Below are 15,294 nucleotides of genomic sequence, written 5' to 3'. Positions count from 1 at the left end.
TGTGCCTATCTTGCACACGGCGACGGCGTTTTTAGGAGTTCAAAACGGAGAAAACACAAACGCCCCCCAGAGTGGAGATCTTGAAAACTTTCCAACCTCTCGTCGCCGTAGGAACAGTTCAAAACGCAGAAGTGCGTTTTTTGCACACGTTTTTTTTTGCACACGCATCTGGAAGTAGCCTACTGACGTTCTACCGCCAAATTTGAGCCTGCCCTTTGAGAACAATATGGATGAACGTGTAGCAGTAGCCGCGTTAAATACTTTTCTTCCAACTGACGCGGAGGAAGTAGCCACAAAACAGGCATTTGGTATTGTTGCTACTGCCACCTACGTCCGGGGCGTGCATACTACATCGGCTGCCACCTACGTCCGGGGCGTGCATACTACATCGGCAAACTGCGAGTTTTATGAGTTTTATGAGTTTTATACGTTTTCCCTGTTCCCATGGATAGACAGATATCCACCCCCAAGACGCTCGTGAGAACGCAGATAAATTGTGGAGGAAAAAAACGGACATCTGCGTTTATGCTTCAGAGCGTTGTCGTGGGCACGTAGCCTAAGTGTCTCTGAGCGCTGATGAAGCAACACCACAGTTGAAAACGTCATGCAGATTCATGGGAAGAACGGCTCATTTCTCAGACGTAAACGTATGACTTGCACATAACTTTGTGGCTTGACATTTATAAAACAGTTGTTTATTTCTCAAAAAATGGGCTCTGCTTTCATGCTCTACATGTAGTCTGAAGGCACGGAATCATTTTCTAATCACACCAGCGATGTTTAATCAGAACTGGCCCCAGATTTACAGTAGCTGTGCACCCTCACTGTATATACCTCCTCAGGAAAAGAATAGAGTCATGTTTGTCTGTTCCTTCCTCCTTCTTCTTTTTGAAGTGAGGACATTGATGAGATTGGCTGACACTTCCTGCTTCATGGTTTGGACAACCACAGTTTCCCTGTTCTGTTGTCTTCCTACGGTGCTTTTTATGTGCAGCAGTCAGATCTAATCTGTTACATCTCCCCTGTCTTCATTTAGAAATCTGTTGCCCATAAGTCACGTGTGCACTGAGGACGGTGAGAAGCCTATGGTGCTGTTGCCCTTCATGGCATGGGGGAATCTCAAGCTCTTCCTGCGGCAGTGCAAGCTCGCCGAGGCCAACAATCCTCAGGTGAGGCTTGGACTTGGTGAAGCTTAGTTCTTCTTCTCGGAGTTTTTTAATCGATAACAGAAGGCATTCCCCAGGGTACATTTTTATGTCCAGCCCTTTTTAACTGTTTGGAACGTTGAAGCAGTGTCATTTCTAGCAGATTGTCATCACGTATTATGTTGCTGATTCTGTACATCTTTTACAACATATATCTAATATATCTTGCAAGACACCCTTAAAGGCCTGACTTGTACTGAACCCTGATAAAACAAATATTAATATTATTCCCAAAGGCCAGAGTTATCAGACTTGCTCCATTGACTGTTCTTTTTACTGTTTTTTTTAATATATTTTTTTTTTTACTATTTTTAAATATTGCATCTTTTCTAAATGAGTAAACTTTTGGACAATGCAAAGAAATAGTTTATTGATTTTATTAAACATTTGATTTATTCTTCTTTATTTGTTGAAGCTTTGTATGTAGATTTTGGAGTTTCCTGAAATACTGCATTGAATTTTATGTTGTAGCTTTTTACCCAACGAATCATGCTCCCTTATCAGGAAGTTTAATGATTTTTTTTTTTTTCCTGCCATGTCTTCTTACCACTTGGTGTTTTGTATGACTGTTTCCCATCCTGTCTTTAAAATTTACTTGATGTCATTGAAAAAAAGAGCTCTCAAGCATAATAAAGGTTGCACGTACATATTTGTCAAACTATAATAATACATGCTCAAATGTAAGACATGCGACGCTGTGTTGAGACATATTTAATCTCTTAAAATAAATCCCCAAAATAAGAACAAAAGTACGATTCTGTCTCTGTGTTGAGCAGGAAAGAATGTTTTTTACATGTAGGCAGCAGTCGGCACCAAGTAGCACCTACAGTTCCTACCATTCACGCTGTTATTATAAAGATTGTTGATATAGTCCCGGAGTCTGGGCTTTGGGCGTAGATTTTCACTCTATGTAAAGACAATCAGGCTTTTGTGTACGTTAACCCCAAGGAGTCTTTGACGTTCTTGGCAAAGCCAAGTGCGAATCCAACAAACCAATCAATCAGCATCAGAAAAGCAGATGCTACAAACATTTCACAATCACAAGACGAAGCTTGCCAGCCACTCGCAGTAATCAAAACCCCCTTTGTACAGCTTCAGGTAACCCATCAGCACCTTCACTCTCACCGGTTTCATTATCTTGTTTTGGCAGTCGAAGGAGACAAAGATGATCATTAAGTTGTGCTGTCGGGATAAACATCATGTTATGAATCAGTACCATTATGAGGCAGATGGGGGAAAAAAAAAAAAAGTGTTGCGAGTTGAGCCTTTTTCCCATCGTTGCCTTTTTTTTTTTTTTAAATATAAAAAATCTGATAACTGTTATTTGCAGCTTGAGCATTTGATTGAGTATGTTCCCGTCTTGTTCGCTGGTTGCTCAAGAGTTTGTTTTCCTCTGTTTTGGTGGGATGTTAATAATTTTGTTTGTATCACACTGTCTGCTGTCTGATAAGAAAACAGCCAAAAAAATTTCTTCTAAGCACGTCAGAGCCAAGATTTATAATTTATTTGAATTAGATTAGAGTTTTTAAAAAGCACATGAATATATGGTACTGCCAGTTTAGGAGCTCTTGTGAAGCGGCGTTGTCTTCTCAACTATGCAGGATGTTTATATACATTCAAGGAGCCTCGCTTTGTTAACAGTCAGGGGTGGCCGAGCTATTGTCTCTGTGGGTTCATGCACAAAGCACACAGCTCACTCAAACCTTTGGAGAAGGAGCATCACGTCGGATCAGATCCTGGTCCATCTGTTGTATGCAAGGCTGGTCAGCAATGTTAATAACGTTGCTTTAAATTTCAACGCCAGTGTATTTATGCTACACTTGGATGCAGCTTTTGCCTCGGGCAGCTCTTCATCACCTCATTCACATTCAATTACCAGGAAAAAAAAATATCCCACAACATGCCAGCATATGCTTCCCATCTTCACTAAGTACCTGATTGTAGCACAGGAAAAAAATATTTAAGGGTGATGTCAGTTAATACAGTTACTTCTTAAAGGAACATATGTGTCTGTGCTAAATGTCATTGGAAACCAAATCTTAAAAGCCAAAATCTGCTACTTGCTGAAAACATACTTATTTTGTGATTAGGTGTTGGATATTTATATCATTATGATAATTGTGTGCTGAAGTTCCTGGGAGCTGGTTACAGTTTAAGCTAACTCGTCTTTCACTTGATTTGGAAAACCGAACTAGTCTTACACGTGTGTAACCCCCATCTTTGAATGCAATTGGAAGGAAACAAGAAGTTTGACGCAGAGATCCCTTTCACCCCTGTAAAAACACATTAGCTGTGGTTCCCAACTCTCTCTTCTTTTTGTTGTGTTTCCTGTTTCCATCAACTGCACATTATCGCTCTGTCTGTCCCATTTCCTTTCAGGCTATCTCTCAACAAGACTTGGTGTACATGGCCATCCAGATCGCGTGTGGAATGAGCTACCTGGCTCGCAGGGAGGTCATACACAAAGACCTCGCTGCTCGGAACTGCGTGTAAGTGTCTGGCCTGGAATGGAGTTTCCACAGTTCTGCCCTGTAGCTTTCAGGTGATTTGGTTTGGAATTTCATTGCAAACTAATTACCACCTCGTCTCTCTTGTCCCCCCTGCTAACAGCATTGATGACAACATGCAGGTGAAAATTACAGACAATGCCCTCGCTCGAGATCTATTTCCTATGGATTACCATTGCCTGGGAGATAATGAGAACCGTCCTGTTCGCTGGATGGCCCTGGAAAGCCTGCTCAACAATGACTTTTCCAGTGCAAGTGACGTGGTAAGAATTACAGTAGCAGATCTGATACTTCCCGCCTCTCACTATAATATTTTTCCAAGAGACATAAGACTGAGAAGGCCATCCAAGAAATTGCACCAATTGTATTCAAGCCATTCTTAGATACTTGGTTAATGTGTCAAAGGTAAGGGAGGCACAGTATTAAGCACCATCTGTCACTGGTTCTCTCCTCTTTCCTGTTTAAGGTAAGCAGAGTGGGTGCGGCAGAGACTTTCCGGAAAGCCACACAGATCCTCAGAGACTCTGATCAGACATACCCCACCCCACAACCCTGTGCATTCTTCTTATGGCCATGCTGTTTGATGGCAGTCATGGCACTTACAGTTTGCAGAGGCCTGTCTTTAACAGACAACCAAGCCTCAGGTCCATACAAGCAGCTGTGCATTAGTGTTGCGCACATACAGACGTCACACCCTGATGTTTGTGCACATCTGATTCAGAGATACACAGTGTTGGGAGTTTTTATCTTGTTGCGAATGTTGGCAGTGGCATTGATGTGGGAGCAGGATGGATTACTGAGCAGGGCGTCTTTCTTTTGTTAGGCCCTAACATCACTGCTCTTTATTCCCTATCGTTTTTGGAATTAAAAGCTTATTTTCTCCACATAACAGCTTGCGATGTGCTGTAACACAACTGAAAAGGGTGTTTTTTCTGGGAACATTCTGTGTATTTTATACGTTTGTCAGTGCCAGGTTAAAGTTAGAATTTTTTAGCAGTGGGTTTATTTTTTTTTGTTTGCTTTTTTATTAAAAAAAAAATGGCAAGATCCCCCAAATTCCTAATAACAATTTCAGGGTCAGAGGGTGAACTTGTGTTAATAATTCGATTAACACTTTCTCTCATACACACATACACACACACACACAAACAGGAAATGCTTCTTTTCTTTTTTTCTCTCTGCAGAGGTCAGCGTGAAGATCAACATTTGCAGGCAGAATTTGGCTGACATTAGAGTTTGAACCACCTCCCTTCTGTTTATACATTCAGCCTCTTTAAAAACACTTGTGGCTGCGATTTATATTCTAAATACATTTTTTGACATAGTTTCCTTTCATTGTTCATGGTGAACATTTTGTATTTGACAGCCAGTAGGCACCCTTGGTTTTCTGCACTCGTCGTAGTAGTGCTAATGTTTATGCTGCTGAATGAAAACATAATGGCTTGTGTGTACCATTTTGTTGAAAATGTTTACGTTCGCTAAGCAATGATCTTAATCATGTGCTCTGTGTTCACAGTGGGCTTTTGGAGTGACGCTGTGGGAACTAATGACTTTGGGTCAGACTCCTTATGTCGACATTGACCCTTTTGAGATGTCTGCTTACCTGAAAGATGGCTACAGAATAGCGCAACCTATTAACTGTCCAGATGAGCTGTGAGTTGATTTTTAGAGTGTACACACATACGCATGTAGTGTTCGCATCCTGGTTTTGGGCTGAAGAGGGAAACAGAAAATGCGGAAATGCTCAAAATTGCAGTCTAGAATGCAACAGAACTTCAACTTTGAATGTGTATATTTGTTTGAACCATTACTTAACAGCAACAAGTACAAGAATTTCATACCATTGACACATTGGACCATTACCATTTCTTTTAATACATTACTTTTAATAATGAGCTCAACTTTCTGGGACCCCTGAAGCTGATAGCAGCATTAACCATACATAATGACAGCTTTCAATGTTTGTGAAAGACAAAAAAAACTCATTCTTATTCTAAAATAGTATTTTTTTTTTTTTTATTCAAATTAATTTTCATTTCATTTAATTACTTAGAACTGAGGATTCTACATTGTTTTTAAAGTAGTTTGTGTCCGTTCTTGCTATATGCAAGCTGCTGTAAGCTGCTGCTCAGTAGTCTGTTTTCATTGCTGTCTTAACTCTCCTCTTCATGATGCTCCACACAGTTTCAATAGCAGTCAGATCAGGCCACTCAAGCATTCACACTGTGTTTCTAAAACCATACTTTTCTAAGAACTTTTATATTCAGTCCTGACTCCTCACCTGTCACCAATTAACCTGCTGTTCATAATCTTCCGCAACTCTGAAACTTATATATATAAGAACTTTTATATTCAGTCCTGACTACCTCACCTGTCACCAATTAACCTGCTGTTCATAATCTTCCGCAACTCTGAAACTTATATATTCTATAAACTTTTCGTTTGTTCTTTTACTTACTTTAAAGGTTATTTTGAGTGTGTTGCAGTTCTCAAATTTTAGATTTGTTTTTTATTTGTTTATGTCGAAGTTGAAATGAGTCAATAAAATACAGATTTAAGTTTTTGTTCCATCTTGGGACACTTTGTGGCTTTTCTGGAAACAGGGTTTGTAAGATTTTTCAGTGTTTTATTTCTGATTGAAACAACTTGACAAGATACAAGTTGTTTTTTGTATGTAATTACAGTAGTTTTTAAATGGTGATCATCAGCTAGTCGGGATGAGATTTTGCGCTCCTACTGTTTGATATCACGGAAGGTAGAAGTTAGAAAAAAAAGAGATGGCTTCGTGGAACCTTGTGTTTATGTTTTCAGCTGCTGCCAGGCTTGTTCTTGCAGGCTTTCAACAAAAGAAGTGTGCTGCTGGTGACATATTGTTTATGTAACACATGAGTTGAGTTGAACTGAAATGTTCAGCTACTGCCAGTGATGGTTGATATGAACCTTATCAACATCCTGCAACTGTCAAGAATAAGGAGCAACCTTTGCCCACTGGCATCATTTTCCCACCAGGACATTGTTATTTACTGGCTGTTTCCTCAATATAGAGTCAGCACCAAGGTTGCCACCTTCTCAATGATGGATTAGAACAGGGTTTTCTCAGCTCAAAGGCATCCATTGGCCAACAGTTTGGGTTAAATAGTTTGCCCAGCATTATTGACTCAATCCAATGGGAGTTTTTTTCAAGGAAATGTCTAAAGAGGTACAGATATTTCAAGATAAAACTCAATAAACAGTGTTCATGCACATATTGCTTTCATTACAACAAAGTGTTGTGATTGCCACAAATGGTTTCTTTGTACAGCTGTGAAAGTACACTCTGTTTATTCTAAGGTTTATCACATTAGGACAACCTAAAAAAGAAATCCTCTGGTCCTTGCTAAATATGACCTCAGATGAGCAACAACCCATGACGTATTAACCGAGTCATTTATTTAACAACAATTAAGCTAAAGAATTGAGCTGTGCATTATGACCAAAACATCTTCAATTTGGTCTCAGCCATCCAAAGAACCTTTTTCCAGATGTTTTGAGGTTTGTTCTGATGTAACATTACAAACCTAAGCTGTGCTGTCATGTTCTTTTTAGAGAGAAGAGGCTTTCTCCTGCAACCCTTCCAAAGAAACCACACTTGTTCAGTCTTTTTCTAATTGTACCGTACGTGAAGGTTACCGCTAACTACTCTACAACGTCGAAAGTGGAGAAAACAATGCCACTGTCAAGAGCAGAAAGAGTAGCACTGTCATCAATGATACTGCTGCAGTATCTGGAAGATGAAATGCTGCTTAGAACCTTGTCGGCAAAAAGGCGACCAAAGAGAAAGATAACTTAAATAATAGCTGATGAGCCCGCAGAAGTTGAAATTTCAATAGGGATGATGATGCCCATTTCACCTCCAAATTCCTGAGCATTCCCCATTACTTACATAATAGCTGATGAGCCTGCAGAAGTTGAAATTTCAATAGGTGTGTTATATCCATTATAGTCTGATATGGTACTTAGAATATTGTTATAGGACTTTTAAGTGTATTGTGTTACCTTTTCTTTATTTGTTTGTTATGAAATAGTGTGGACACACTTAGGAATTATTGTTGCCTTTCAGGATGCAATAATAATAATGATAGACCGGTTTTATATAGCTCTTTTCATAAAACTCAAAGCCGCTTCCAGTGAATGAAACAACAGCAAATTCCTAACGATATCATTTATTTACAAATAATTGCACAAAGTATTTTACATGACACAACCGTCAGCCGTGAGCCTATTTTCGAATGGGTCCATCCGGTTTATCGTTCTCTCCATGTGCCAAGTTACAAATTTTGACTGGTGCACGACTATGCGCCGCTCCACCAGGCGGAAATGCATCATTTTGACATCACACGCTGTGAGCGACGCGTCAACTATAAAACAAGCTTTAAAGTTTATAGAGGCAGTAAGAGTGGACATAGTTTTTCCACATACCATTTATGTTTTTTTTCTTTTTTAGATAGATAACAAAGCGTAGTATGTCATGTGTTGGCCTTCATCTGATTTTGTATTTACCTCATTTTAAAATCTTTTTTTTTTTTTTATGTCCTGATTCATAAAACGTTACTTATTTTTCACATGACTGTATAAGTGTGGAGCTGAGGACTTCCTTTTCAAGAATATTTGGGTCAAATACAAAGGTGTGCACTGATTTAATCAGTGCACATAATCAGTGTGACGGGATTGTTTATTAATCAGATTAATAAACAATCCCGTCACACTGATTATATAAGCACTGTACAGGCAGTAAGTACATTTGAGACAGATTTGAACCTTGTTCCTCTCTCTTTGTGGCAGGTTTGCAGTGATGGCTTGTTGCTGGGCCCTGGACCCCGAGGAAAGGCCCAAGTTTCAGCAGCTTGTTCAGTGTCTCACAGAATTTCATGCAGCGCTGGGTGCCTACGTGTAAAAACTTATTTTTCTTCTTCTTCCGTTTTTTTTTTTTTTTTTTTTTTTTTTTTTTTAAAACACTCAAGGCTGTTGGACACTATTCACATGGAATGCATGTATGAAATTGTGCCTTATCAAGAGCAGACTTTAGCCTGATGATTTTATTTTGTACAGGTCTTTTGGAAGTTTTATAGTTTAATTCCCTTTTTACAGCATAGCAGAGTAAAAGGCTCTTTGTCATATATTGTTTAATTTGCTTGTAAAGCATTTGCTCCTCTCTCTGAGGGGACCCGAACAGTGCAAATATGTCATCAACTTCTACAGACATCTATCTGCCGTGGAACAGTTTTATAAAGAACAATTTAAGCTTCTGAAAACAACAGTATTTTTTACAGTTTTGTAACCTAGAGAAGCAGTGTATTTTGTAGTTGATTTTCTGGGTACCAACATAGAGTCAAAGGCTTCATCTGTACAGTTTGTATCTTCTCAGACATGTTGCTTCCCGCTGCAATGATGAGCTCAAGCTAGGTACGAATGGCAGCTTGGAAACCAGACTTGTGTATGAAGTGATAAGTCTTAGACCCCTTCAAATGGTACAGTTTCCTCTGGGTGATCCTGCCGACACTCTGAGGAGACCTGCTGGCTGGTTTTTATCAAAGCAAAGTTATACATGTATCTAAACCAGATTTGGAGTGAGACCTGTTTTTTTTTTAATGCCACCTCCTCCTTGTTTTTTTTTTTTTGTTTTTTTGTACATTTCATTTCCACTGTCACAACCTCCTTGAAATGCTTTTTTTTTTTCTTTAACAAACTTGATTGTTCTGCGTCAGAACACAGCCCTTTACAGGACTTTCCGACCAGTTTTAGTAAATAGAACACTGATGCTCACTGTGAAAACGCACAACTGCGTATCAGTTAGGTCTAATCGTATTCTTACACCTTTTAACATCTTGTGATGTGTTTTTATGGTCACTGCATGTTGAAATATGGTTGTAAACTGCTTCCTAAATTCATATCCGCACATTAAATGGGATTTTTAAATACAGTGCTCCAACTCCCCCGCCTTTATTGGATGTTGGGGGGTGGTGGGGGTGTTTGGTTTGGTTTTCAGTTCAAAATGTTACTTCTATGGCTAATCCACTAAACCCGAGTGACGTTGACACTTCTTTCAAAATGTTATTTCCACGTAGCTGTTCGTCAGTTCTGCACACTTTTTTTTTTTTTATCATTTCCCCACCCACACCAGTCATAATAGACCATAATGCAACGCAACCACAAGACATGTTGAGTAAGGCGACGTTCTCTTTCCAGACAGTTGTGTCACAGTTCCATGGGGTTTACTGAGTTTCTGGTTTTTGAAGTACAATGAAGAATATTTCTATTTGTGAGGGGTGCTTTCTGGATTTTATTAACTGAGCACAAACTGTTTCTTGGAGCAGAAACAGTTTTTACAGAAACTTTTTACACTTAGGTGAAGCTATGAGTGTTGACAGAGTTGAATGACTCATGTTTAGAGCTACCTTTGGCATGTCCTTCAGTTTTAGTATAAGAACTTTTCATCCAGTACTTCTAATATTTGTTCAGTAATTTATTTCAATGACGTACAACTCTGGATGAAATACCTCTGCTCACCTGTAAGAGCCTAACAGTATTTGAATACACACTTGTAAATCTAAATATTGTCTTACCAAAGTTGAGCTCTAGAATTGGTGTTAAGCAACACGTTTATTCCACAGGTGAGCTGCGGTTGTGATTACATGATTAGAACACCTTGAGGGCATGTTATTGTCTTTGTTAGGTTCAACATCAGCTGGTTTTATTACATCTATATTCATTTCAAAGTTGAAAGAGCTGAGAGAGAAAAATGGTTGGCCACATTGACCTGGTATTTATTTATATTATGTCTTGCGTACCAGTATAACAACCTCTGGCAAAAATTATGAAACCACACTTAAAAGATGCTCATTTGGGTCTATTACTTTTTTTTTTTTTTTAGCAAAACAGATGCAACACAAAACCGTTTTGTTTAACATTAGCTTTGTTAAAGATGCCTAAAATGAAAAGAAAAAAAGCTGATTCCATATGTACTTTTTCTCCACTTTATTTAAAAAAACATCGTAAAGAAGTTAAATTTTATCACATTTTTATGGCATATTTTACAGGGACAGAAATTTCAGCTATTAAATTGTTTTGAGTCATATCTGTTTTATTTTAAACTTTTTTTTTTTAAAGAAGCTGAATGAACATCTTTCAAATGTGGTGATTCCATCATTTTTGTCAGTCAACACTGTCGATGAAGTGCAGCCCCTCTGTTTTCTGTCTCTGATCCATTCACATCTGTTCTCAGCTTAAGAACTAAATTATTCATTTAGTCTTGTCTGTGGTGTTTTTATGTGCCCTAGACACTGCCCAACAAAGCATCACCGCATACTAATACTTTATGTGGGACAGACTTTTCATTTGCCACTAGTGTTGGGAAGCTTGTTCCTATTTGCCTACAAACAAACTGGTAAATGTAAAAGTTTGAATGAGAACAAACTGAGTTTGTGTGACAATTCTTGGCTTCTAATTCTTGCTTGTGTGCTTAAATTTCATCAGTTAGTTCCACTAGTTTGGTTCTCATGAATTCCACTTCTTTTACATAGATATTAATCCGGTATCTATGGGCAATGTGGGCGACCGCCCAGGGCGCCCTAAAACAACAACAACAACAACAACAAAAAAAACTCGCCAGTTTTCTAGACAACCGCTCATTTCCATGTCAAGTTAGTGGAGTGGGTGCCGTCAACTTGCTGCTGAGAGTCATACAGGTTGTGCGTGTCAGAAGAGGTAAGGGGGAGGGGGGCGGGGGATAGACTGATCTCAGGCCACACAACACAAGCTGCTTCCAATCCAAATAAACTGTATTTAATTCCTAAAATGAACATGGACCCATATACCTTCATGTAATTAATTGGGTTATGTGAAAAATGTAAAAAAAATAATAATCTGTGCAGTCATCAACGTGAATTTGTTTACGTCACGTGACTCCGGTTGATTGACGGTTGAACGGACGGCGTTAATGGGAAAAGCAAAGGTAACAATGTTGAGTCATCATGTATCATCATCATGGTAAAAGACCAAAGAAGCCATCGGGTGCCCAGTTTAGAAAGAGAAGAAAAGAAGAAGAGAAACGGCGAAAAGATAAAGATATGCTGATTTCTACGAGGGACGTAGGCGTGAGAATGAGGAGTTGTCGTCATAGTACAGAGCCCCGCCCCTATCCGCCATGTTGGCAGAATCCTAGCGAGAAAACGCCATTCTCTCCGTTCGTTTACATTGTACGCGTGTGTATTTAAATCAGTAAGTTTAAACAGTGCGGAATTGCAAGAACATGCCTGGAAATCACTGCTGTGTGAAGAACTGTTCCAGCACCTCACATAATACGTTTGGGAAACATAGGAACAACGAAATAAATTTTTTTCGGTTTCCTAAATGGATGCAGCATCAGGGAGAGCAGGCGTCTGACCTGACGAGGAGACGCCGGATTGCCTGGCTGGCTGGACCTTACTTTCGATTGCACCCCTCCGTCGATGAGAGTGTGTTCTCTGCATTTTCACTCGGGTACGTTCTCTAAAAATCTCTTTATGTTGTTGTCTCTTAAAGCTACGAAGTTACCTTATGTTGTTGCAAACCCTGAAGTGCACCTGACGTTGCTGCCTAGCTAGCTAACTAGCGAACTGTTGCCTCTTCGAAAATGCTCAATTTGCCAACTGTTGCCTCTTCGAAAATTAATGTTAACTACCCCCTAATGTGGCTAATGTGTTAATGTGTACCCCTTCACCCCTTTTGTCATACCATGAGCAGCGTTACCCTCTCAGTCTGTATCTTTATTTTGCATGTGTTCTGTGATGGGTTTGCCATTGATTGCATAGATTTTTTTCATAAACTATTTATTCTGTTGTAGGTAAGCCTCATATGAGATGTTGGAGAACCACGCTGACTGGACAAATTCAGATTTTTACATTCAACTGTACCTGTGCACATGCTGCTCAAATGTGAGGGTGAAAACCTAATGCCTTTAGATAAGATTGTCACTGTTTGCTGTGCCTTAACGAACATGTGCCAAAGTGTTGTTTGAGTTCATTCTTCATTACTTTTTAATTTGTTTGAAATAAATACTTGAAACAACTTGATATGGCTTAACAATGTTTATTAACAGAACAGGAAAAAAGAATAAGGGCGCAAGGTGCAGAATGCAATATACCTCTAGGAAAAGTTAACAGTGCAAAAGAACATGTGTCCATTCAGTATCAAAAGTATAAAAATTTCCAGCATGTAAACATTGACAACAAGCAATAATAATAAAATAATACTGTTACTAGTGCAAAAGAACAAAAAAACACTATTCAGCACAAGAAGAGCAAAACCATGGCGTGTCAGCGGAGGGTCTGTCCACAAGCCCCACACAACTGAAGTGATACCACTGGACTGGGTAAGTGGAGGCTCACAGAGTCTCCGTGAATGCAGGACCTGTAAAATAAATAAAGTTAAGTAAACTAAACAGCAAAAAGCATTTATTTCAAGTTACAGTCTACACTTTAGACACATTGATAATGGCTGTAATCTAACCAGGACATGTACACCTTGCAATCACAATGTTAATGGCTTAAAGCTAACCAGGAATGTACGCCTTGCAATCACAATGTTAATGGCTTAAATCTAACCAGGAATGTACGCCTTGCAATCACACATAAGTACCCTAGCCAACCCAGAACTGGTTTGTTCACTTTGCAGCCCCCAACACCCAACACAATAACCCGCTACAGTATGTGTCGTTGGGCTAAAATCAAATGACAACTAAATACCTAAACATAAGCTTTAGCATACATCAAAACATTGGAAACGTTTGTGTACATTGAACGTCTCGTTAATCTAGTGTTTACAAAACAAGTCGCAGTTAATTACGTTGTCATTTTGGTCAAGAAGTGTCTCAATGCAATGTAATTACAACACTAAAATGCATGACAAGAACCTTACCTTTGCCAGTACAACGCTGTTATCATCACCAGAGCCACCTGGAGGCTTGTAGATGGCCAAGTCCTGCACCCAGCCACAGCAGAAAGTCTCGTACGATTCCAAAGATTTGTGACTTTTAAACTCCTGCATAGTGTAGTAGCTTACACCAAAGACAAGATAATTTACTATGTCCATATATGTGCACGGAGGTAACTGGTCCAGGTCTCTGTGCCATTCTGCTGCAGGGAGCTCGTAAGGATCAATATTTTGGATGCTGGACAGTTTCTCCAAATACCGCTGCTGTGCGCTTGTAATAAGCTTGTTCCTGTAAGGTCCCTTTTCTTTCGCCTTATCTCTCTGCATTGCTTTGCTTTCATTCTTTTTTTTGTATTCGTCTCTGCCCTGCCGAAATGTCAAATGCGGGAAGATATCCGTTCAGTTAATGGCGTTGCCCCTGGCAACCAATAGATTCTTCTGCCAACATGGCCGACCGGAGTCACGTGACTCCTCATTCTCGCCTCTTGCTAATATGTTGCTATTAGCCACGACTGTATTTGATTTTTAGTTTTGCTGAATTAGAATTAGAATTAGAATTGAGGCATCATGTCATGCAACTAATTTCAGTCTAGTTTATGTTTGCAACACAACAAGTGCAAATTCACACAGAAGTCCTGACTGTGATTTTTTTTTAAATTATTGTTATAAGCTATATGCGAAATTGAATAACTTTGGATGGTTCGCCGTAAGGGCGTAAATATGGCCAGGACCGTCTCTGGACTGATAACTCAAAGGTCTGCTTCGGGCTGGACCCACTGGCCTGCCTTTTGAGTTTATAAACTCAAAAGAGAGGCAGACAGAGGAGAGAGGGGAGAGTATTTTTCATCAATTAGAAGACTAAATATTTTGTTCATTTATGTGGCTCGAGGAGGAATTGTTGAAATACTACAAGAACATCCCGACCTTCTGGGTGTAATAACCTTTTACAGGCATGAAGAATCGGTTAACTAATTTGCCTCAATGTGTGCCATTAACTTGCTCGTCTCCGTCTAAAGTTCAACTAACTCCTGGTAATAATTTTAAGTTACCACCTGGTCAGCATGACATATAAACTGATCAACAAAAACACACTGAACAGATAATCACGTTGTTATACATCTGTGGTAGGTCATTTAAAGCTGCAGTCTGCAACTCTTTTTCAAGCATAATGCCTGGAACTGTCCGGGGATTCTGAAAGTAGTACATTAAATACCCCAATACAAAAAAAAAATGAGTTCTCTAGGTCCCCTATATGTCCCGCTAGGTCCCTCCAAAGCCAGCAGGTTTGTTTACAAAATTGCAGACCGGACCGGTAAAAGGTAACCAATCAGGTTTACGAGCTGGGCTCTGCTGCCTGTCAATCACCGATTGTGCACGCGCGATACAAGGTAGGCTCGTCCCCACGCTTATTTATCTAGACTATTGAACTTCATTACGGGCTAGTCTACTTACTGTGTCTTCCATGATCGCAAATGACAGGTGAGTTGATGAATGAGGAGTCGTGTAAGCGCATCTGGCGTGCACGTCTACGTGCACGAGTTCTCATGTGTTTTGATGGGGCGGGACAGGAAGTTGAATAACTTTTTATTTTTCGGTTAAAAAATAAGCATTTCTTGTATTTTGCGACTACGGAG

At 39.5% G+C, this 15,294-nt stretch overlaps 1 protein-coding gene across 2 annotated transcripts in view; it reads left to right on the top strand.

Moving 5' to 3' along the window:
• ryk (receptor like tyrosine kinase) overlaps positions 1-9,674 on the top strand; it is a 43,795-nt gene extending 34,121 nt beyond the window's left edge. For both annotated transcript variants that reach the window (XM_075484852.1, XM_075484851.1), the window contains 5 exons: positions 1,037-1,169; positions 3,585-3,694; positions 3,816-3,975; positions 5,229-5,365; positions 8,534-9,674. In XM_075484852.1, the coding sequence (XP_075340967.1) occupies positions 1,037-1,169; positions 3,585-3,694; positions 3,816-3,975; positions 5,229-5,365; positions 8,534-8,645 (652 nt within the window). In that variant the 3' untranslated portion in view covers positions 8,646-9,674. The remainder of the gene's footprint in view (positions 1-1,036; positions 1,170-3,584; positions 3,695-3,815; positions 3,976-5,228; positions 5,366-8,533) is intronic.
• Positions 9,675-15,294: the final 5,620 nt, after the last annotated feature.

Source organism: Odontesthes bonariensis, chromosome 15, assembly GCF_027942865.1.
Source record: "Odontesthes bonariensis isolate fOdoBon6 chromosome 15, fOdoBon6.hap1, whole genome shotgun sequence".
Classification (NCBI taxonomy): Eukaryota; Metazoa; Chordata; class Actinopteri; order Atheriniformes; family Atherinopsidae; genus Odontesthes; species Odontesthes bonariensis.
Note: the sequence above shows the minus strand (reverse complement) of the source record. Positions and strands in the feature narration are given on the sequence as shown.